General features: G+C 42.7%; 1 protein-coding gene across 3 annotated transcripts in view; it reads left to right on the top strand.

Moving 5' to 3' along the window:
• Window positions 1–24,980, top strand: part of EXOC6B (exocyst complex component 6B) — a 354,725-nt gene that overhangs the window by 82,163 nt on the left and 247,582 nt on the right. For all 3 annotated transcript variants that reach the window (XM_030565624.1, XM_030565623.1, XM_030565622.1), the window contains exons 3-6: window positions 3,485–3,532; window positions 5,779–5,869; window positions 5,972–6,017; window positions 9,437–9,641. In XM_030565624.1, the coding sequence (XP_030421484.1) occupies window positions 3,485–3,532; window positions 5,779–5,869; window positions 5,972–6,017; window positions 9,437–9,641 (390 nt within the window). The remainder of the gene's footprint in view (window positions 1–3,484; window positions 3,533–5,778; window positions 5,870–5,971; window positions 6,018–9,436; window positions 9,642–24,980) is intronic.

Raw genomic sequence — 24,980 nt, 5'->3', positions numbered from 1 at the left:
GCTGGCCTCTCTTCGCTGGTGGCTGGACCAATCCGTAGTCTGTGCGGGGCTCCCGTTCCATCCACCCCAACATTCGGCATCCCTGACCATGGACCCCTCCGATCTGGGATGGGGGGCTCACTGCGGCACCACAAGAGATCAACCTCCATATCAACGTACGAGAGTTGAGGGCGGTCCGCCTTGCTTGTCAAGCGTTTGTCCATCTCCTTCAAGGTCGTTGTGTCGCGGTCTTCACCGACAACACAACGACCATGTTTTACATCAACAAGCAGGGCGGCACCAGGTCCTCTCCACTCTGTCTCGAGGCAATACGTCTCTGGGAGTTTTGCATAGCCCATTCGATTCACCTTTCCGCCTCCTATCTCCCGAGAGTGCGCAACACCCTAGCGGATCGGCTGAGCAGATCCTTCCGTTCGCACGAGTGGTCCCTCCGTCCGGACGTCGCCCTCTCACTCTTCCAAAGGTGAGGTCGTCCCCGGATGGACCTCTTCGCGTCCAGGGTGAACAGGAAGTGTCGAACATTCTGCTCCTTCCAGGGTCGGGAGCCAGGGTCTCTAGCGGATGCATTCCTGATCCCATGGACAGCCCACCTGTGTTATGCTTTCCCGCCGATTCACAGAGTTCTCATCAAGGTGCGCAGAGACAGAGCCCGGGTGATTCTCATAGCTCCGGCATGGGCCAGACAGCACTGGTACCCTATGTTGCTGGACCTCTCAGTAGCCAACCCAGTTACCCTGCCCCTTCATCGGGACCTGATCACTCAGGACCACGGCAGGCTCTGTCACCCGGACCTTCCGTCTCTTCACCTTACGGCATGGCTCCTGCGTGGTTGACAGACTCCGAGTTGCGATGTTCCACCCCGGTTCGCGAGGTTCTCATGGGCAGCAGAAAGCCTTCCACCAGAGCGACTTACACAGCTAAGTGGAAGCGTTTCTCCTGCTGGTGTTCAGAGAAAGCTTTTCGTCCTACGGAGACTCCCGTCACCACTCTTTTAGACTATATCTGGTCCCTTAAGACCCAGGGTCTGGCACTATCGTCCCTCTGAGTCCACCTAGCCGCCATCTCCGCGTTTCATCCTGGAGTGGACGGCTGTTCTGTCTTCTCTCACCCTATTGTGGCGAGATTCCTGAAGGGGCTGGAGCGGCTCTATCCACAAATTCGCCCTCCGGCCCCTTCATGGGACCTCAACCTGGTCCTGACTGGGCTCATGGCCCCTCCATTCGAGCCATTAGCTACTTGCTCCCTGCTCTACCTCTCGTGGAAGACCGCCTTCCTTGTGGCCATTACCTCAGCTAGACGAGTGTCAGAGCTGAGGGCCCTCACGGTGGACCCACCGTATACCGTCTTCCATAAAGACAAGGTACAGCTGAGACCTCACCCTGCCCTTCCTCCCAAGGTGGTCTCAGCTTTCCATGTGAACCAAGAGATTTTCCTCGCAGTCTTCTTTCCCAAACCCCATTCGTCCCGCAGGGAGCAGCAGCTCCACTCGCTAGATGTCCGAGCACTAGCATTTTATGTGGACAGGACCAAACCCTTCCGCAAGTCCCCCCAGTTATTTGTGGCAGTAGCGGACCGGGTCAAGGGGCTGCCGATTTCCTCCCAAAGGTTATCTTCATGGGTTACCTCCTGCATCAGGACCTGCTACGACCTGGCCCAAGTTCCGACGGGCCGTGTGACTGCTCACTCCACCAGAGCACAGGCATCATCGCTGGCTTTCCTCGCCCGCGTCCCAATCCAAGAGATCTGTAGGGCGGCGACCTGGTCATCGGTCCATACATTCGCTTCCCATTACGCCCTGGTCCAGCAGTCCAGAGATGATGTGGCCTTTGGTTCTGCAGTGCTCCAGGCCGCGACTTCTCACTCCGACCCCACCGCCTAGGTAAGGCTTGGGAATCACCTACCTGGAATGGATATGAGCAATCACTCGAAGAAGAAAAGACGGTTACTCACCTTTGTAACTGTTGTTCTTCGAGATGTTGCTCATATCCATTCCACACCCGCCCTGCTTCCCCACTGTCAGAGTAGACGGCAAGAAGGAACTGAGGAGCAGGCGGGCCGGCAGGGGTATATATCAAGCGCCATGGCGGCGCCACTCTAGGGGGCGACCTGCTGGCCCACTGGAGTTGCTAGGGTAAAAAGTTTCCGGCAGACGTGCACATGCGGCGCGCACACCTAACTGGAATGGATATGAGCAACACATCTCGAAGAACAACAGTTACAAAGGTGAGTAACCGTCTTTTTCTGGCCTCACCCCAGAGTCCACACCCCAGCCCTCAGTTTTGTGAGCATTCATGGCCCACCATACAATTTTCACCTGAGGTGAATTGGATAATTCCCTATAAAGGGCAGCAAGTGGCTGCAGTGAAGGGGGAAGCTCAGGAAGCTGTGATAGTTTCTACACAGAGAGAGAGAGGCTCTCCATGGCAGAGAGACCTGGGAGAAAACCTGACCAAGCCAGGGAAGGATGTCAGAGGCTCCAGGCAGCAAGTTCTGGGAGGAGGAAGAGAAACCTTTTTTTCTGTGGACTTATGAATGGACTTTGTTTTGGGGTTTGAACTGTATTTGCAGTTTATTTTATATTAATGAGCTCAATCCCCAGTGAGGGGTAATTTTTGGCCAAAAAAAAGCCTGAAATGAAATTTATTTGAACAATCCACAAGGGGAAACTGAGGCATGCTGCCTGTAGTTTGACCCTGTACTAAACAGGCATATATGTGAGGCAGCCGGCCCTGTTACAATAAGTAAACCCCTTAGTTTGAAAAGTCTTTGGGGCAGGAACTGTCTTAATTTTTGTGTGTTGTACAGGAGCAAGCACAGTTCCCTTTGTAACTATAAACATATAACTTTATAACTGTTGATCTAGAGAATTTAGACTTTGCAGGACTGAACATCACTGTTTCAAGAACAGGTATCACATTGACGGGGAAGGGGAGAAGTGGATGAATCCATGTTAACTACTTCGAATGGTTCATATAAGCTGCCATCTGAAACAGCATATGAGCTAATTAATATTCAGTTTATAAGAAGCCATTCACTTGCTGACAAAAAATGCATTTGACTCAGGGACCAGATTATGCCTCCTTTACTCATATAGAATGGAATTCAAGTAGTGAGTCACAACTTTGCATGAATAGCAGTGGCAGAATATTGTGTTATGAGGCACAGCTTTTCAAAGGTGGCATCTCGCAGTGTTACCCCTTGCTGTTTTTCACTGATGTCTAGTAACTGGCAAGAAACTCTTGTCTGGCCACCTTTGTATCACCTCTGCTGCTCCTAGGATCTTTCCTTATGTCAGAAAATCCACTGAATGCCTTTTGATGAACAAAAAGCCAAATTAGCCACATCTATTTTATGGGGCGCAGAAGAAAATTGTAAGAAATTGCATGGAAGCTGGTGAAACCTATAGTAATGGCAGCCAAAAAAACCTCTTGATTACATGTACATTTTAAAATTAATTTGTGTTTTTTTTCTTTTCCTCCAACAGCATCAAGTGACAGACACGAATAGAAAACTGCAGAGTGAAGGGAAGGAAGTAAGCCCTGTATTTTTAAAAGCCTCCCTTATATGATCTATTAACTTTGAATATTTTAATGTATTATAATACTATTAGAATGCACAGACTTCTTGTTTCAGAAGTCCACAGCTGCGTGTGCAATACTATTGATCACTTGTGTGACCACAGTGTTAAATCTGTATAATACTGTGATACCTGTACCTAATTTTCATTAATGCAATGACAATGTGTATGAAGCGACCATCCCTTTCCATAATTTGTGGATTAAAACTCAATGGAGGGGGAAACTTGGAAAGCATGAAGACTTTGAAGTGATAATGGGCAAACAGTGGGCTCGATCCTCCACCCCTTACTAGTGTCAATAAACACTGAAGGATCAGGCTCCCAGTTTGCAGAGCAGTACAGCAGCAGTAAGTCAATGTGGTGTTCAGCTGCATACGTGGAGGCACTGAACCATGGAGCAAGTGGGGATCTATATGTTTTGGGTGTGGCTTCTCCTTTAAGTGCATTCAGTCTTCTGCATCTTAAAACGAAAGGGATATTAACAAATTGAAGGGAAATTATTGGATAGCAACACAGTTGGTTAGTGAGCTAGAGGCACTGATATATGAAGAAAGATCAGTGCCAGTTGTGTGCATATATATAATATATGAGAAGTGTCTAGAAATGCCTATTCCTGCAACTCTTCTCGTCCTCTGGGAGGGACTCTCACCACTTGCTCCTTATTCCCATAGAATTTCTTCCATCTTCCTAGTTCACAAAGAAATTCACTTTATTGTCAGTACTTTCAAAGTAAGTACTTTGGCTTATGGGCTTCAGAGGTGGAAACGATCTGTTCCATCTTCCTGCCAGTATTGGACAGTTCCCTGTGGTAAATATCAGTGTTTTGAAAAATGATGACTCCAACAGTGTGCTGCTGGTGAGTGCACTGTTCATACATCCTGAGGACTGGCTCTGGAAGAGATTGAGATAGCCAAGTAATAACTTTGTGACGGCCGAGAGGACATCAGTATACAAGAGTCTGAATGGGGTAAATACACCTCTACCCTTGATATAACGCTGTCCTCGGGAGCCAAAAAATCTTACCGCGTTATAGGTGAAACCATGTTATATCGAACTTGCTTTGATCCACCGGAGTGCGCAGCCCTGCCCCCCCGGAGAGCTGCTTTACCGCGTTATATCCGAATTCATGTTATGTTGGGTCGCGTTTATCGAGGTAGAGGTGTACCAGGGAATGGGGGAGGTTATTTTGGCTGATCCAGGGAGGCATAGCTATCAGAATAAAGGGCCATGATTAAGAAAAGGAAAAGTCAGACTTAATATCAGGAAAGAAAGAGGCTCTGCCTATGGGAGGAAGACCATGGCCAACAGCTCTGCTCTTCAGGCACAATGGAACTCACTACAATAAGGGTAAATCTCTTTTATGCGAGAGAGAGAGCTTCCCTTGGGTGTCAGCCCAAGGCTGTGAAATGAACTCCCTCAGGAGCTAAGTGCAAGGTGCATTTCTTTGCCCTTATCTACTCTAACATAAATGTATAACAGTGAGTGTGTGTGTGCCTGTGCGTTTAAAAAAAAAATTAGAAGCAAAACACTTCCCTGCACACAGTTCTCTCCTTGGGCACGTTAGTTCCGTTTCTTGATGTACTACTGAAAGGTGCTAAGATAGACAATAGATGAATGCAGTATAAGAACCTACGTAGAATGGAAAAGAAAAAGACCTACTGGAGTGAGGACTAGTCTCCCAAGGGAAGTGGTGGAGGCTGTGATTCCTTGGCCATTTAAAGTTTGACAACCACTAGCAAAGTGTGTGGAGAGAGAGTCTGTCTCTGGCTGAGGGCGATGGAACTGATGCTTCTAACAGAGATTAGAGCTGACAAACCTTAGGGGGAAAAACAAATTCCCCTGTTAACAGCTCTGTTTACTGACTCCTGTGCATCCATAAAGTCTTGCTTTCCTTATGCAAGGTGGGGGACTATACTGTTTTGTGTATGTGGAGTGGAGTACAGTTCATAGATTTGTTTCCAGAAGGGAACACAATGAGCTAGTCTAACCTACTCCACTACACAGACATAGAAGTTTGCTCAGTAACTTCTTGTGGGTTCGAAATTCTTCCCTACTCCATGAGTGAATAATGAGCTCTTTAACTCTCTTAGCAGGCATTGTTGTAGACCTACTGTTGGGAAATTGGTGAGATGAGTACACCATGGAGACACATGTTTTTTACCGCTATTGGCATAATTTAATTTTCTTTTCTTCTCTTTAAGTTGGTAGTAGCAATGGAAGAGCTGAAACAATGTCGACTACAACAGAGAAATATTTCTGCTACCGTCGATAAACTAACATTATGTCTTCCTGGTGAGGAATCTGAAATTGATCATTGCTACTTGTACAGTTTCATCTAGATTTAATTTCATGTGTTTTGTCTTAATGTCTGTATGTTTTTTCTTTTCTCCCCAGTTCTGGAGATGTACAGCAAACTGAGAGAGCAAATGACTTCTAAAAGGTAAATTTTACAGATTGATGCATGTTGAAGAATCACAAAACACCCATCTGGAGACCTAAGTTAAACTCAACAAAGAAAGATATTCTCAGGAGTTGAGAGATCTATCCTGCAGTTTGCTCAGCTTCGAAACTATCTAATTTCTCATTAGTAGCTTTCAAAGCACTCTTCCACTCACCCTCTCTTCAGTCTAATCCAAATGCAGGTGCAGATTAGAATAGTTGCTGTAACAATGTATAATCTTTCCTCGTGTACCAGGTTTTTCTAGTGAATAGGTTCATAGCAATTTACATTTTTATTTATATATTTCAGTTTTGCACACGCACACACACGTGCGCCTCCACTCCTAGACTCACGATTCAGTTACATAAAAAAATTGAACTAGCAGCTGCTCCTAACTAGAAATAGCTAACCAGACATGAAACACCTCCCCCTTCATTCCTTTACCCAACAAATACTATCAGCCCCTGTGCTTCTGGATCCCCCAAAGCCTTGGGTAAATGGATACACATTGCTCCTGAAAGTCAGACTAGAGGGGGGAAGTTAGAGCATTATTTAGCTGTTCAAGAAGGGGTTTCCCCCATTAGAATGTCTGAGCATGGTATAAAGTAGCCTACTAGTTTGTCCATTTTTGACTGTGTGTATAGCATCAGTGATGGGCTTGTCTGTTGACCGATGGTATGTTCATTAAAATGTTAATCGTAGCTGGGATTTTTAGCAATTGGTGGTGTGTTTGTGGGGGGAGCTGGATCTGATCGCAGTGGCGTGAACTGAAAGGAATTCATATGCCATATGATTCGCTCATTCTAGATAGCGTTTTCATGAACTAATTCTGGGAACCACTTTAATTTTTCTTTTGGTTGATTCATTTTGACTTGTATAGAAATTATTATTGAGGGCCATATTTAAGTAAAGTCTGAACCCTTAGAGCCATCAAATCCAGACAAAAACTATTTACTTAAAGCAGTAAAACATATTAAACCCTTTTTGCATCTGTCTCCCCATAGGGGATGGGTTGATAGTCTAAGCTTCAGGTTTGAATACCCAGTCTCAGTTGTTTCACTGTGCGTGATGTGCTGGAAACGAAGAGCAAAGTACAGTCGAAACCCAGAGAGGATTGACTGTACAACCCAGAGTACAGGAGACATTGAGACCCAACGCTTCCTTCTCCAAAATCCAAGGAAGTGAGAGAGATTTCCTCAGATGATCAGGACTCATTAGTCTCATAAAGTGATGAGGAAAAACTGTACCTGAGCCTGGGAGAAAGAGAGATGGCGGAGGTATTGCTTGATAGATGAACCTGTCACTGCATTAGGATTGAACGCTGCTGACAAATACTGTTGACAAACCCCCCAAACAGTGTGTGGATCTAAGGGGATTTTTCCGACCACTGGCTGACAGTTGAGGGATGTCCTCTTTGGTAACACTTGCATAGCTTTTTATGCCAATAAAGTCTCACTAAATTATATGTGACCAGTTAGACAAGACAGTAAGGTATGAGATCCTTTTGGCTCTGTGTTTGTACGTGAAAGATTACCAGGGCAATATTCATAAGAGTAGTCCCCAGATATTCTTGGCCAAAAATGCCTTCTTGCCGATCTGTGTACCTGGCTGCCATCCTTTCACCCCCAAAGCATTTGCGTTTCATTGGTAAAATGATCCCTCTGTGCGCATAGCTTGTTAGGCACTTTGGGATCATTTGGGGTGAAAGATAACCTAATGTAAGATGGTATTAGATACAAACATATCATTTTTCTGTAGTGGGTTGAGGCGCCGCTGTTCTTGTCCGAGATAGCAGAACGCAGTTGTAAGCCTTGCTTGTGCTAAGAACTCACCAGGGACCGTGGGGCTAAAGCTGCATTACTTCATTAATAAAAACCACTGGCCTCTGCTCTTACTCCCTGCTCCAGATATTTTAGACTTTGTTTTCTGCAGGCAGTCGTAGACCTCATCAGTGAACACACGCTGTCCCTGCAGGCCATATTTTAGCATCTTCTACTTCAATAAACAATATCCTAAAATATAACAAAACCCCAATGTGTGTTTATTCCTCCAGTTTAAGCTCTGGCTTTCTGTCCACTCTTAAGTTTTTCTCTCCAGAGGGGACTACATTTTATTGCAAATAGCTTTTTGTACCCCTCTGTAATATAAATAGTGCCCCATGTTACAAGATTAAACTATGTGACTTCTGCTGCTCTTAATGATCCTTTCAATTTTTAGTTAAAATAATTTCCCCTGACTTGACTGTATGTTTACCTAACAATTGTTTTGAAAAGAGATTTGAGTGTTATTTTTTAAAGTGATATGGTAGTGCATATCTTATGCCTGCACACACATTTTGTTTGAGTTGGGGTTTTTTATTCACATTCTCCTGGCCAAATTTCATCTCTGCTGTGTTCCTACTTAAATTTTCACCTCCCCGATTTTTCCCTTTGGACATGGTATTCTGTATTACTTCTCCAAAACTGTGTCCTGTTATGGTTGCCTTATTTCACCCTAGAGACATGTTTGTGCTGATCAAAATAAATTTTCAGAGATATTGCTAACAGCTCCATAGTTAAGGTTTATGTGCTGGGGCTGGATGACTGGATGGATCAGTCGATAAATTGCTGTGGTCTGTTCATTTCCTCTGAAGCATCTGGCGTCAGTCACTGTTGGAGGCAGGATACTGGGCTAGATGAGCCAATGTTCTGATGGTTTTCCCTTCATCAGATCTATGTTATGTTCACAATTAGCTAGCGTAGCTTAGTCCTTTTGGATGGAAGGTGAGTGCTATGTAAATGTGAGTTTACGATCAAATATGAAGTACAAAGGAATGGAAGTAACAGCATCAGAGCAAAACTCTCTGGGCCAACGATGGCCGTTGTATCCTGAGCTGTACCTAATCTGGATTGTAGGGGCACCATAGTGAAATAAATAAATGAAAAAGCTGGATACGAATAACAGTTTGCATTCCTATGACGCCTTTTAGCCAGGGATTTCAAAATACATTTCAAACACTATGTCTTATGGCACCCCTGTGAGATAGGTAAGGTGTATATATAGGTATTACTTGATCCACCACTTAAATGCAGCCACTTCTTGCTTTTAACAGTGCTCGGCAATATTGAACGAATTAGACAGGTAGCCAGATCCAACTCTCAGTATGCGCAAGACAGACATCTCTTTAGTGAAGCAGAGCCATTTTTACACAGTCACTTATCAGAGTATGTCCACACTTTAACCTTGCTAAACCTCAGTTTATCTATCTGCAAATGTGAGAATAATGCTCCCCTATATTGTACATGAGCATTGAGGTGTGTGTACTTCTATATAACCCCAGATCTCAAAACACTGTACAGAAGTGCTAATTTATTGCCATCATCAAGTGGAACAGCAAAATAGTCTTGTATACTTCTGAATCTGATTTACACTCTTCCCAGACATTACCCTGCGTTGAAGACATTAGAGCACCTTGAGCATACGTACCTACCACAGGTGAGCCACTACCGCTTCTGCAAGATCATGGTGGATAATATCCCTAAACTGCGTGAAGAGATAAAAGACGTTTCCATGTCAGACCTCAAAGACTTCCTGGAGAGTATTCGTAAGCACTCTGACAAGATTGGAGAGACAGCGATGAAACAGGTAGGGTCTTGTGTTGCATTCTGCTGATAAGCTTAGCATGCCTGTTCAGTTTTAACTGTCCAATTCTGTGCTAGGGTATCTAATGATTGTAGTTCAGTGTTTCAAAAACTGCTTTAACTGTTGGGTATGTATTGCTATATGAAACTGAATGATCCTTTATTCCACAGCTGCCAGGAGAGTCTGTTTTCTGTTTCTGATGCAGCTGTAAAGTGCTGACATGTTTTTCTGTACTTTGCCCATGACTTCTAGTAGCCCAAAGTCTAGGAGGCCGAGGCGCGTTGTATAATCCAGATCTCTCATTTAGCAGTGTAACCTGGCGTTTGTGCTGCTGTGCATAGTGAAAAATTACAGAGCTGAAAGAGCCAGTGCCTATTTCCCATGGTCAGTGTAAAACATTAGCATGCACTATGCTTTCGTTGCATTGACTTTGAAAGCGATCCCTGGTTAATTGTACATAAATGTGTATTTAAAAAAACCCCAAAACTATTTACAGCCAGGAAATATGACTTTTCTCACTGTTCTTTAAAACTTCTCAATGATTTTTTCTTTATCTTCTAGATGCCATTCTTTCTACAGTCTTTTCCATTAATTGGTTTCCTTCATGTTGTGTCTGCTGTGTTATTGTCCTTCTTCAAAAACCCTCCTGCAACATAATATAGAATAGGCTTTCTACTCTGAGCAAACTTTTTTTCCATTCTACCTAGTACTTGCGTTAAGTCAAGTTAGCATCTCTGAATCTGCAAAGAAAATGGCTCTGATCATCTCATCCTGTCAGAGACTCAGGCACACATAGTAACAATGTCTGGAAAGTGTTTTTTTGTCTCCTGGCATTTAAATTGGTCTTATTAACTGTTCTGAATTTACCTGATGCTAACAGTTACTAGAAGACTAATTGTTTATGGAAAGACTTTTTTTTCCCCTCTGGCCATGAAAGCGAACCCAGTTTCTTGAAAGGTCATTCTTTGCCGTGTGCGTGGAAAGAAGTAATAGTTTTCAGTCATTTTTTTGGGGTCCAACTAATGAAGAGAATGTGCTGTTCTTCAGCTATGCTCCATGTCTAGCTAAGGAGGCTTACTAATGGTTGGAACATAAAGGCTTGCAGATGTTCTATCTGATTGTTTTAGTTTTTAGTTTCCAGTGTTGTCGTTGTGGTGACATTGGGGGCAGGGGTGAGGCTAGTTAATGCATATTGAAAGCTCATAGTAGTATGCGTTGGTGTCTTGTGGGCAGAGCTGACATGGGAGAGGTGCACACATCCCCTGTGGGATGGGGAGGCAGAGTAAGAGTCCGATTAATCCATCTCTTCATCCTCACATATCTGCATCCCACATTGCTTCATCCTCTGCTCTCTCTCCATCTCTGGTGAGGACACTTATTATTCTGCCCTAACCTTCATCTGCACCCTCTCTACTCCCATACATGGACTAGTCTCATCCTCACCACCTTCCCTTTCATTTTCTGCTACTTGCAATGGAGTGCCTGGGCCGCCTCGAGAGACAGATCAGAAGCTGCAACGTATGTGTTTATATCCCTCCATCGCCTTGCACTCACTGAAACCTGGCTCATCCCATCTAGTACAGCCTTTCTCATGGTGGGGTCTCCTCGTCTCTCACAAGCCTTCCCTCCTCTCACTTCCAACACTTCCTTCTTCCATCTTCAGTCTGTTCAAACTACACATAATCGGTCTTTCTTTTTCCCAATCCTCTTCCCCTCTAGGTAGTTATTATCCATCACATTCCTCTTTCTTCTGTGATTTAGATGTGTGTGTCACTTTTTGTTCCTTCCTCAGCCTTGGTTCCTTCAACTTGTATGTTGATGACCCTGTGATGACTTGGGGAATCTGCCTGTATAACTTGGGAGTTCTGATTGATGATATGAAATTGCTGTATCATGGGATGCCCCTGTATGTATGTAAATTCCACCCTTGCTGACAAGTCTGTGTCACATTCATGCCAGGCCAGGGATAACAATTAAGGCTACGTTTTAGTCATGGGTATTTTTAGTAAAAGTCATGGACAGGTCACGGGCCGTGAATTTTTGTTTGCTGCCCAGCCTTTGACCTGTCCATGACTTGTACTATATATCCCTGACTAAAACTTGCCTGGGGCTCGGCGGGAGGAAGGGGGGGTCTGGGGGCACTGCAAGTGCTGGGAGTGTGTGGGGCCTGGGAACCCTGCCGGTGCTGGGGGGGAAGGTTGGAGGGGCTGGCAGGCTCCCTACCCAGCTCTTTTCAGCTCCCCGGAAGCTGCAGGTATATCTTTGCAATTCCTAGTGGGAAGGAAGGCCGGGGGGCTCTGCTTCTGCCATGAGTGCTGGCTGTGCAGCTCCCATTGGCTGGGAACTGCAGGCAGGGGCCATGCGCAGAGTCCACTGGCCCCTCCGCCTAGGACCTGCAGGGACATGCCAGCCGCTTTGGGGAGACACCCTAGGTAAGTCCCAACCTGCACCCCAACCCCCTTCCCAGCCTTGAGCCCTCTCCCACACCCATACTACTGCTGCTCCCCTGGAGCCAGCAGCACCATCTCTGCTGCAAAAGTCATGAAGGTCACAGAAAGTCATGGAATTTGTCACCTCCATGACAGACATGCAGCCTTGATGATGATGTGTCATTTGATGTCAACAGGTGGAAACACTTGAATGACAATAGGTTGGCTGAAGCTGGGCGAAGATACTTCCTCCAACTTGTTTCGGGGGAGGGGAGAGGAGAGAGTGGAAAATTCCCAAACCAGAGACAGACAAAGGTGACAAAGCTGGAGTTTTAAAAGGGTCCTCTTGAGGTGGGCGGGGGAGAGACAGGAAAAGCCGCACTGGAAACATGGGGCAGAAGAGAAGATGGGGATGGACCAGCAAGGGCAGAGAGAGTGTGCTGTGGGGGAGAAGGCTCCATGTTTCAGAACACAAGCTGTGCATCACAACAGAAAGAACCTGGATGGCTCCTGTGGACCCTCTCCCCATCCCAAAGAATGCTCTGGAGTGGTAAGGAAATGAAGGCAGGGAAATGCATATGGGGTTTGTTTTTTTTAGCATAGAGCTGTGTATCTCTCATATAATTAAGTAAAGAGCAATGGTGTTAGAACCCTCTGCAAAGTCTGTGCTGTGTTCCACTATTCATGTGCCCTTGAACAGGTGAACTAAGAACATAAGAACGGCTGTACCGGATCAGACCAAAGGCCCATCTAGCCCAGTATCTGTCTACTGACAGTGGCCAATGCCAGGTGCCCCAGAGGGAGTGAAGCTAACAGGCAACGATCAAGTGATCTCTCTCCTGCCATCTATCTCCATCCTCTGACAAATAGAGGCTAGGGACACCATTCTTTACCCTTCCTGGCTAATAGCCATTTATGGATTTAGCAACCATGAATTTATCCAGTTCGCTTTTAAACATTGTTATAGTCCTAGCCTTCACAACCTCCTCAGGCAAGGAGTTCCACAAGTTGACTGTGCGCTGTATGAGGAAGAACTTCCTTTTATTTGTTTTAAACCTGCTACCTATTGATTTTATTTGGTGACCCCTAGTTCTTGTATTATGGGCATAAGTAAATAACTTTTCCTTATCCACTTTCTCCACATCACTCATGATTTTATATATCTCTATCATATCCCCCCTTAGTCTCCTCTTTTCCAAGCTGAAGAGTCCTAGCCTCTTTAATCTTTCCTCATATGGGACCCTCTCCAAACCCCTAATCATTTTAGTTGCCCTTTTCTGAACCTTTTCTGGTGCTAGAATATCCTTTTTGAGGTGAGGAGACCACATCTGTACACAGTATTCGAGATGTGGACATACCATGGATTTATATAAGGGCAATAATATATTCTCAGTCTTATTCTCTATCCCCTTTCTAATGATTCCTAACATCCTGTTTGCTTTTTTGACCGCCTCTGTGCATTGCATGGACATCTTCAGAGAACTATCCACGATGACGCCAAGATCTTTTTCCTAACTCGTTGTAGCTAAATTAGCCCCCATCATTTTGTATGTATAGTTGGGGTTATTTTTTCCAGTGTGCCTTACTTTACATTTATCCACATTAAATTTCATTTTCATTAAACTGTAGGCCCAGAACATTCACTGGGCTGGGATTCGGGTGTGTGTGTGTGTGTGTGTGTGTGTGTGTGTGTCTGACCTGTGTGGTGAACCTGAGGAATCAGCACTGGTTCTGTGGACTGGGCTGTGTGTAGTAAGGTTGCATCTCTCACAAGGAGCATACTAGACAGAGCGTTTGTGCTTTGAGACTATATCTAGGGCAGCACTTGTGCTCCGTTTAGACTCCAGAGGCTTAAATCCCCCAGGGATTCTGTGGCTGGATCCCCTCCCAGCGATGTGAAGAGTGCCCAAGATGGGGGTGCTCCTCAATGGAGCTGTGACAGACCCATACAACCCTGTTACCTCTGGCTTCTTCACCCTTAGCTCTCTGATTTGATCTTCAGCCATAGTTAAAGTCTCTTGGCTACTGTTATGGTCACTCCCTGGATCTGGTCTTTCACTAAGCACTGCTGTCTCTTTTGTCCCCTTTGAAAATCTTCTCTCTGATCACTGCCTCATATGCTTCAGTTCTGCTTGATCTCATGCTGCCTTCCTGTTCATTCACCCCCCCATCCTTTGGTCTTGAAGGCTTCTGAACTGAATTGCATCACTTTGGATTACAGGGTTTTTTTTTCCAGTGACCCTTTTTAGGCTGCACAGGATCTGTTGAGTATCTTTTGGTTACTTGGAGAAAAAGTTTAAGAAGGAATTTTTTTTCCTTCTAGGCAGAAGCTAATAAAATGCTAAGTGAAACGGACTATTGGACCAAGGAGATGTGACAGCCTGACTCACTAAGTAGCAAATATTTAGAAATCTTGAGTATACTCTACTGCTAGCTTCCATTTCTATAGCACCTTTTGTGCAAAAGGATCCCAAAGATTTCTGCGGGCTTATTAAACTGAGATGCAAACTGTAGAACAGGGATTGCTTCGTCCACTGCTGAAGTGCATCTGTCTCTGGGTTGGGGCCTGCTGTTTGTTTTTTTTAAACGCACAACCGCACTAAATAGCAGCTTAGGAAATGATGCAAAGAATGTCACTTCCAGTCGAAACTGCCAGGGAAGTTGGAATTTGACCAGTTCATTGGGTTTACTCTGGCAAAAGATCTTTAATGATCAAAAATGACCAGGGACGTAAATTTTGTATTGCCAACAGCAGTGTCCCTTCATATTATATTGATGGAACTGAAGGAAAGACTCCCCTTGCTGCCCTACAACACCACTTCTTGCATCACTGTATCTTTTGCTTAATCTGTTTGGGTTCTGGCTGATAGTCACTCTGTAATAATATCTGGCCTGGGAGAGTGTTGAACAGCGATTGGCAGTTCTAGTGGGCTGCCATAGGGCCTATGCATTGGGTTTAAATGAGCATAGCCTACATTCTGTTCCACGCTCTGATTTTGCCAGTGGGGAGCAGAAAGAGTTTGATATGAAGGAAATGATGTTTTTGTAGCATTACGAATCTGAGGCCAATGATGACAAGAGCTGAAGATTTCATTTTGTGATACTCACAATGATCTGTCTTGGAACACAGGAAGCTGTAGCTGTGTCTCTGGCGGGCATTCAAAGATGCTGGGAGTTCTCTGGCTCCCTCTGTTGGACAGGAAACTGTGAGTAGGGGGTGAAGTCAAGTCAGAGTTCCTGGGGTCAGTCTTACGAAGGAACCAGGAGACTTTTGTGTTGCTCCCTTGAGAAACTGTTTTTGAATTCCTTTGATGCGTGTGTTTTTTTTTAACTCTGAACCTTATTACCTATTGTCCCCTGGGAATCTCTGCTGCCCCAAATATTGTTACTAAATATACAGCACTCAGGCAGATGAAAGAGTCTAGTGTTGAACTTGCTTTAGACTTTGGCCCTGTGAACTGTTTTTTTTTTTTGTTTTGTTTTTTTTTAATCTGAGTTATAGGGTTGTTGGGACTGAATTACATCTCATTAACACTTGATGATATCCAGTATGTATTTGTATTCTGTAGCTTAACATCTGAAATACTTCAGGCGTGTGAAAGAGGTTGCTTAAAATGATGCTGCATGCTAAGTATCCAGTGTGAGCACTGGGAGCGTTTTGACGGGGGCCAAAAATAACCAATCCACAAGTCATTATCGGATAAAGTTTGTCTGGATGGCCACAAACGTTCAGCCTGCTTTTCAAAGAGACAGATGGAAACAGGCGTATTTTTCATAGCATCTGTAGGATAAATTGTCCCAGTTTATGTTGAGTAGGTAGTGATCTCTTGTTACGAGTCTAAATGTGCTGGTATTTTTGTCATTTTTTAAAAGGTGATATTTAATTGTTTTAGCGACAGATCCTGTTATTTCAAGCCAGATATAACAATTGTATGGTGAAAATTATAGACTCATAACATTTTTTGACATCTTTCAGGTGGTGTAAAGTGTGAGTTGGGGGTAGGTATTCCTAGAAAGTGGTAAAACATATCAGCCATCCAAATGAATGAATATACTCTCATAAAAATCTGTTGAGATAGACGAACCTAATCAATTTTAATCTGTGTTAGATAGGCGTGCAATGTCTTTTCACACAATACTTTGCACTTCCTTGATATCATTCATCTGAGGAACACAAGGCACTTACAAACACTGCCTCGTAACAGCCCTGTGGGAAAAGCAAGTATCTTACTGAGGGAGAAACTGATAAAGATTAAATTACGTTGTGTGACAGTGGGCAAGTATCATTTGCAGATCTTAGAATAGAATACAGATCTCTGGACTGCATCTTTTTCTGAAATTGCTTTGTACTAGGCTTCATACTTTTTAGATATAATACAGCACCTCATTGCTTGCTAAGGTTTGGACAAAGATCACTAAAGTATATATGCTGCTATCATAATGCTACACTTACTATTTAAAAGGAAATGTCAGCACAGATGTCAGATTTCTTTCATATTTTTCTAACTTCTTTTAATTTGAGACCATAATTGCAAATATACATTAATTATAATTGTATGGTTATTTGTGGTATCATTGCGGGGTGAAGTTAAGGTTGTTACGGCATTCAAACATTGCATTTCCATACCCTAGTATGTTTGGATTTCTTTTAAATTTCATCTGAACTCTGAATTCCCTGGATTTATAGTGCTTAGTTTTGAGGTACAAACACTGTTGACACTGTGATGCCCTTAGGTTGAATAGTACCTAGTGTGTGTGATTCCACTGAAGCCGAGAGATTGTTGTATAGGGTGCTACTAATCAGTGGTTCTCAACCTGCAGCCCGTGGGCTACTTGCAGCACAGTTAGCATAAGTTGTGACCCATGTGACATCCTCAGGGCCATACAGGTAGTATTAGATGCATCTCACATAACACAGTATGGGCCACATATGTGGCCCACAGTGGTAAATAGGTTGAGAACCCCTGGCTTAGTAAAGGGTTAGCTGGTTTCCAGAACCCTGATCTGAGGCTGGTTGGGACCTAGTGTGAATCTATTCGGCTTTCTGTTTCAGGTTGCTTTCACGATGGCTGACATATTTCCAAACATCTGAGGACGTTCTTGTCAGTTAATTTATTTGAATTGATGGTGATAAGTAGAGACGTGGCATGTGGCAATTTCAGTATTATTGGGAAATCCTGCTATGTCCCTGTGCTTCGTCTTAAATGTAAACACATGCACACCATCCTGAGCCAAATGAGCAAAGCAATTCCTCTCTGGAAAGGAGGATAGAATGACATTTTCTCAGACTGCTGCTGGAACTCCAGATGCTGATTGCTGGCCTTTCGATGGCCCGGGAAAAATGTTAAGAAATGCATTTTGTGCAGTGTTTTTAATTATCATCATCCCCAAGATTTTTAAACTTTGTATAATCTTCTGTAACACATATGGAAGTTGTTTTTTCTTTGTATGTATATTTTATAGTAAATTAGATTTAACTGTACTTCTCTGAATGCATTGTGCGGAGAATGTCCCCGCTCTACTGTGTGTCAGACTCTTGGCAAGATCAGAACTATTCCAAAGGTCGTTTCTTGTGCTTTGCCTTTCGTGCTTGCCTTGTTTCAGTCTTAGGATCCCCTGCCACGTGGGCTGCATACACCAATGCCAAGTTTGAGGTTAGTTCTGAATGTGCTTGTAAGATCCCTGTATCGTGCTTATTACTATGGGACCCTGTTTTACAGACATGGCCGAGCACTGATCAAGTATTCCTCAGGTTTCAGAGCATTCCACTGAATGCTTTAATCTTGTCCCAGGCCAGATGTTTTCTTTAACAAGCACAAAAATGACAATCAATTAAAATAATGTTGAGTCTGACAAAATCAAGGTAACTTTAAAGGGGAAAAACCCTGTTAAAAGGACCATCCAAGTCACCTAGTGATGGTGCAATGTCAGACTATCTACTTTGTTTCGCTATTCTAATTTCACTCTTGTTCCTCCCCGCCTGGTTAGTTTGGTAACGTGGAACTGATTTTCTGAAATACTGTAACTGCAATAGAAACGTAGTTTGGATGCTGTTGTTGTTATTTATATTAAACTGATATCTTCGGGGACTCCCCTGTGCCAGCTGCTTTTCAAAGAAATGCTATGAAGACAGTCCCTGTTGCAGTCTAGGGTTGTGGCAAGAGGCAGCAGGTGCATGAAGCAGACAAATAGGAAAGAGTTTGACAAGGAAGCAGTGAAACAGCATGAGGTCTTTCTGTAGTAGATTATTTTACTGTTAACAGCTGTTTAATCAAAAGATGCCATTTTAAAAAGGACTAGTTTGAGAAGACTTAAAATGTTTTAGTTAACCATGTAATGCACATGTTTGCAGACAGAGAGAGACTAATTGAATGGATTAATATTCATTAAACTGTCAAGCCATCATAAAATCTCCTCTTGCCAACCCACTTTCTGCTACCAGCCCAACCCTATTAGAAATAGCTTGAGAAAATAAACAGGCTTTCCATTTTATTTCAGTACAAAATGCCTGTGTAAAAAGAAATATTCATTTTTATTTCATCTTTAATTTTTCCTTCTAATCTTAGGCTGCTACCTCATTAAGATTTGACATGTAAAATTGTGTTCTGACTATTTTACGACTGACTGAGTTGATCACTAGCACTTGCCATTCACTATATAATTAATCAAAACATTTCCTAGGAGAGATTCAGTAAAGCGTCTTCCTCCAAATACTGTATTTGTAACTTAGATCTACGCATTCTGTTGTGGTCAGGGTGAGATCTTCAAAGGTTTACAGTTCCTCTTTATAATGGTTAGAAACTGTTGAAAATTACTCTCTGGGTTCTAAATATCTTTTCTTTCAAGACTACAGGTGTTTGAGAATCCACCACATCCCTGGTATGTTCTAGTGATGAGTTGCACTCTTGTGGCTGGTCATCTCTGCATTAGGGGGCCACAGACAGTAAAGGATTGGATGCTATTGCAAATTAGGACAGGTACATTGGCTAAGCTGTGCAAGTAGCAGAAGTGTGAGCCCTGGTGAGCTAGAGTGTTGATACTAGCCTGTCTGTCTGTATATCTCTCTCATGAACGTTATTTTCATCCAAAACAGAGGCAAAAATATTGGTGTAATACATTCCAAAGAGTGAGATTTTTCATACAAATTGTACCCAAGATGCTTTAGAGCTTACACAAATAGCTGAGATGGGGAAATATCTGTTTAGAGTTGAGATTGAAAAAGAGATGAAGTAGGAAGACGTAAAAAGGCTTTTCAGGATAGCAGGAGATGCAGAGGAGAAGACTCTTGCATTGACAGTAGGGGGATTGTGTGGAGAACCAGATAGGAGATCAGTGCTGCAAGAATAGATGACACAGGGAAGTAAGCAGAAAGAGATGGAATAACTAAAGGAAAGATTGTAAGAATGATTTAAAAGTGGATCCTGAAGCGAATGGAAGAGCCAATGGAGTTGGCCAAAGGTGGACACGATGTGATGTGGGAGGGCTTCCTTGTACGTGTGAGGAGGTAGGCATCAGCATTCTGACCAGGCTTGGAGTCTGGTGAACTGGGACTTGAGGAAGCTAACAGCCAAGGAGGAAGGAGATGAAGGCATGGATGAGGATTTCAATGGAGGTGGAGGCCAATGGCATATGTGGGCCATGCAGTGGTGGTGATGATAGGTACATCTGCTGACATAAGCACATTTCTGTTCCCGTGATGCATGGTGTTTGAGGTCTTTATGCTTTCCTATGCTTTTTCCCACATCACAAGATTTGAGCACAAATGTGCTTATTATCATAAAAGAACTTTTATTCTAATGTTTCCTGGCTTTCTGTGGAAAGTTTTTCTGTTTTATTTAAGAGGAAGTCTGTGCCTTTAAGTCTGTGTTTAACATTTATACTTTATAGAAATTTTATTAACTAATGGGGATTCTTCTGAATTCTTTATGACCTCAAAAATTAAACAGCTAAATCAGAGTTTATTTGTTTTAGTGTATCTATGACTAATGGCCACAGGGACTATAGTATTCCTGTAGCATACCAGGCTGCTCTATGGAACTGTTTGTTGACGTGTCTACATCATTCATAAGTAAACTCAAAAGTTTAATTATAGGGCAGCCCTGTACTGGACCAGTTTCTCCTCTAGTTGCTTTTTAGGTCATTTTAAACTCCTGAAACCCAGGGATGTTTCTCAAAATAAATCTTTCATCCTCCAACTGTCATAACATTCAAACTACACTGAAAAAGTCTAACAAAAGCAGAGAAATATCAAATTGAAACCAGCCATTTTTAACTTAGGTCGTGTCTACATGTGGTGCCAAAGAACTGTAGCTATAAGGGATATTCTGGAATACCACACACAAGTGAGTTAAGGGGTACTGTTCGGTTTACGTATATCACTTTACTTCTGGGACGCTATCTCATTGCCTAGCACAGTAGGACCCCAGGCTTGGTTGGGCTCTCTAGGTGTTAATGTAATAACATTTAAGAGTTTCTCAAATTAATCAACCTTTAATTATTTTTAAAAGTCCCTTTAAAAGTTTTCAGTGTTAGGTGCTCGTATTGTGTATGTGTTGTAACTTCCCTTTACTGTCTGTAGCTGGTGGATATTCTAGTCACTGTACCAAGATGGACAGTAGATATTACAAGTAAAGTGGATAAGGTTCTGGGAGCCCATGTTAACATAGTAGGGCACAGAATATGTAGTACTGTGCATGAATATGGAACTCCTCATCTGCAGAATTTAACAATTTACAAAGATGGATGACTATTAATTTCACTTGCAAATGGGGGAAGTAGAGTACAGACTGGTTAAGTGACTTGTCTGAGATCACGCAGCAAGTCTATCGCAATGTCAGGGATAGATCCCAGATGTGCCTTGAATTTTGTATGAATTTAAAACTGCAGAGGTTTGTTTGAGACTATATGTTGGAGTTTGGTCTGGGCATTGGATCTATAATGACCACCAGTGGGCAAGACTTACGTTTTATGATTCATCTGAAAGATAGCTCCTCTGGCTGCATGTGGTCCACTGTACATAACACCACCCTGGGGCACCATCATTGCCAGGCGACTTTTAGAGGTGTTCTCGATTACTGACTTGGGCCAGCCCTTTTCAGTTAGTGAGATCTGAGCAGATGACAGGTAATATGGAAAGGTGTGCCCTCTAACACTCAACAAAAGAGCATTTCGGCTCACTGGGAAATTCTGGACTCTGGTGTGCTAATGAGTTATAATAGAACATATTAAGGGACTATTACACTTTACAATGGATCTTACTGATTAAGATCTCCATAGCCTCTAACTCCCAGAGTACACTTTGTAGGACACTACTATACAAATTACAAATGGGTGTGTGTGACCAAAACAAAGTGAAATCCTTCAGCAAACTAAGTTTTTTAGGGTTTTTAATTTAACTGAAAGGTGGGGAAGAGGTGAGGAGAGTGAGGATTACAGCAAAAGCCAACCTGATTGCTCTTATACAGGAACTGGTGGAAAACTGGAAAGTACTGTGCCATTGATCAGAAGCATAAAGAGGATGAATCCACAGAACACAGCAATAAAAGGGTATTTCAAGGTAACAAGCCTTAGGGAATTAAGTGTAGGTAGGCATGGCAGAATTCACGTTTATTTATACAATCTCTATGGATAATATCCATTTATTTTTAAGCATTTTTTTTGTTTGTAATTATTTGAATTTTCATAGTTGTGGGAAATTGAGAGGTCAGACAATAATTCTTTAAAGACAATAGAGGTTGAGGTTCAAAAAGTTAAAGCTTTCTGACCAGTAAACACAGTGTCAACATCATATGTCAAAATATCCAACATCAACAGCCTTAAATCAGGCTCTAAGTTCCCAAGTAGAATTTTCTTTGCCTAACTGTAAATTTTGATTTATGTTGATGGAAACATCCTTCCAACCCAAGAGTAGGGCCATTGGTTTATAGAGTCATTGAAATTGAGGAGATACCTGAGTTTATACCAGCTGAGGACCTAATCTGTAGGTCTTGTGGTGGTGGTTCTTCTTCTGGTGTCTTTATCACAAGCGATATGTTTTTCCAGAACCTTGTGTACACAAACAATGGCTCTTTCCAGCGCTGCAGTGAGGTCCTGCTTTGTACAGGTCTCCCCAAAAAGTGTAATTCAGTGCAATGGATAGATAGCCCTTTTTGCACGGCCTTTTGTAAATACTATATGAGTAGGAAGAATACATATAACTCACTCCCAAACCTCTGATCTTAAATTGGGAAGTGAATTTAGGTCCAGAAATCGTGTGGTAGTAACATGATTTTAATTTCATATGTAACCTCAAGATTGATTTCTGCATCACCCATGAGCTTTTTAAAGTTTTTATGTAATAAGGAAGATTTTGGGGGGGATCTCTTTTCTCTGTGTCAGTTAATTTTTTGATTGTGGCTTAGTGTCCATTTGATACACAGTAACAAGCAAGAGGGGTCAGTGGCGAGAAAGCCTTACAGTGTTCTGTTTAGGGTTTTCAGTTTTTTACATTTTTTCCTCTTAAAAATTGTGCATGAATTTAGCTGTTGTGAAAACAAGGAATGACTAGAAATGACTAAAGCCAGGCATTGAGTTACCAGTCATAGCACAAGCTTTCCTGCACGATTCTGCACTGAGTGATATTTATCATGACTTATAAGCAGCCTGCTATTAGTTCTGTGCCTTACTTGAATTTAGCCTGCCTGTTATATTGAATCTACAGTATGCACAGATGGAGAAGGAGGATGACAATTTAACAGGGTTAAAGCTTGTCTTTACAGGTGTCAAGACTGATTCCCCACTCTGGCACTTTGAGTGCAGAAGGTGGGGGCCACTCTTGGCTGGTATTAAACTCCCAAGGTTACAGCTTTTTTCTGACCGTGGCTTGGTAAAAGCTGCCACCACCCAAATGCAAAAACCCGTTTTGGAACCCAGGAAGGTGCACTTGGGAATTCATTCCTGTGGGGTACCCTCAAGCTCTTTCACCCCCCCACCCCTGGGAAGAGCTGAGAAAGAAAACAAAGGAAATCAGCTGTTGCCACCAGCTAATTAAACAATGTGCACAGACCTTTTAAGACACAAAACCAATCAGCTTTTTTTTTTTTAAAAAAGGGTAAATTTTATCATAAAAAGAAAGGAAACACATCTGGAAAATCAGGCTATTGCTAGATTTTATAAAGCAGCTGAAAAGGGGTTAAACACCAGGAATGGCTCCCTGGGGTCCAGCTTAACATTACAAAAGAAAACAAAAATACCTGAGTTTAGCACAGAGGAAACCCACAAGCCAAAATAAAGAAATAAACCTGATTGCATCTATCTAAACATTCCCTGTCCCAATGAATCCTTCTCGGTCTGGAAGATAATTTTTCATACCCGGTTCAAACTTTACACAACCTTCTTGCTGCCCCTGTCTCTTCAGCTGAGAGAGAACAGTGATGTAAGTGCCTAAATCCTATTAACTTCCAGTGAGATTTAGGCTCTTAAATGCTTAAATCACTGTTGGGACTGGCATTTAGGCATTTAAGTCACATTAGATAATGTTACTCCTGGTAGTTACTGGTCAAGCTTCTCTGATGTTTGTGGACTGATGGATGGGAAGCAACATGAGACAATTTGGCTACTTCACTCAGTTGCTCACTTCAGTCATTTTTCCAGTGACACTAATCCGGGATTCTTTGTTTCATCTGAAAAGAGGGTACAGCTTGCAGCACCAATTAATTCACTGCTTGCAGTCACAGCTGCAATTTTTACCAATATGATTTTGTTTTACAACTTGCTGTTTAACAGAAGCCTCTGTGGCCACCCCCATACTGCAGCTGATGTTTTCCTGAATTCACTGTGACTCTGGCTTTATACTGATGAGGGCTATTTTGCCGTAATTTCTATTGTCAGTGGGAATTTGCAGTAGGAAATCTGCAGCAAAATATATGCCATCATGTGCCAGCAATGCCCCTCTGCCATGTACATTGGCCAAACTGGACAGTCTCTACGCAAAAGAATAAATGGACACAAATCTGACATCAGGAATCATAACATTCAAAAACCAATAGGAGAACACTTCACTTAAAGGTGGCAATTTTGCAACAGAAAAGCTTCAAAAACAGACTCCAATGAGAAATTGCTGAACTGGAATTAATTTTCAAACTAGATACCACTTACTTGGGCTTGACTAGAGACTGGGAATGTCTGGGTCATTGCACAAGTTGAATCTATTTCCCCATATTAAGTATCCTCACACCTTCTTGTCAACTGTCTGAAATGGGCTATCTTGATTAGCACTACAAAAGTTTTTTTTTTCTGCTGATAATAGCTCATCTTAATTAATTAGCCTCTTAGAGTTGGTATGGCAACTTCTACCTTTTCATGTTTTCTGTATGTATATATATCTTCTTACTATATGTTCTATTCTATGCGTCTGAAGTGGGCTGTAGCCCACGAAAGCTTATGCTCAAATAAGTGTGTTAGTCTCTAAGATGCCACAAGTACTTCTGTTCTTTTTACAGCAAAAGAAGTTTGCTTGAAGGACTGATGAATTAATTCCTAGGCTTAGCAATTAGATTTATATAGCAAAAACTGCTCCCCTCTCTCCCTCCCTGTTTGCAGGGTTTGTTTTAACTCCCCAATCGCTAAAGTATAATCATTTATGGAGATCTCTCTCTTTATTTTTTTTTTAATACTTGGCATGGGATTTCCAGGAACACTCAGCATTGACCTAATTCTGCTCGCATTGAGTTCAGTGAGGGTGGTGGCATGGACGTGAGTGGGAGCTGGTAGGCCAACAAAGAGCATTTCTGAAAATCCCAATCTTAATTTTTAAATGGAATAAAAATAAGCAAGAACAGCTGCATCATATGATCATATTGATGACTGAGATTGTAGGGCACAAGGCAGTGGAGAGAAGATTTTTTTTTTTTTTTAGCACAAGGTGGGCATGTAA

This window comes from Gopherus evgoodei, chromosome 5 (genome assembly GCF_007399415.2).
Source record: "Gopherus evgoodei ecotype Sinaloan lineage chromosome 5, rGopEvg1_v1.p, whole genome shotgun sequence".
NCBI lineage: Eukaryota > Metazoa > Chordata > Testudines > Testudinidae > Gopherus > Gopherus evgoodei.
The sequence above is the reverse complement of the archived record's forward strand: the minus strand, read 5'-3'. Positions and strand labels throughout refer to the sequence as shown.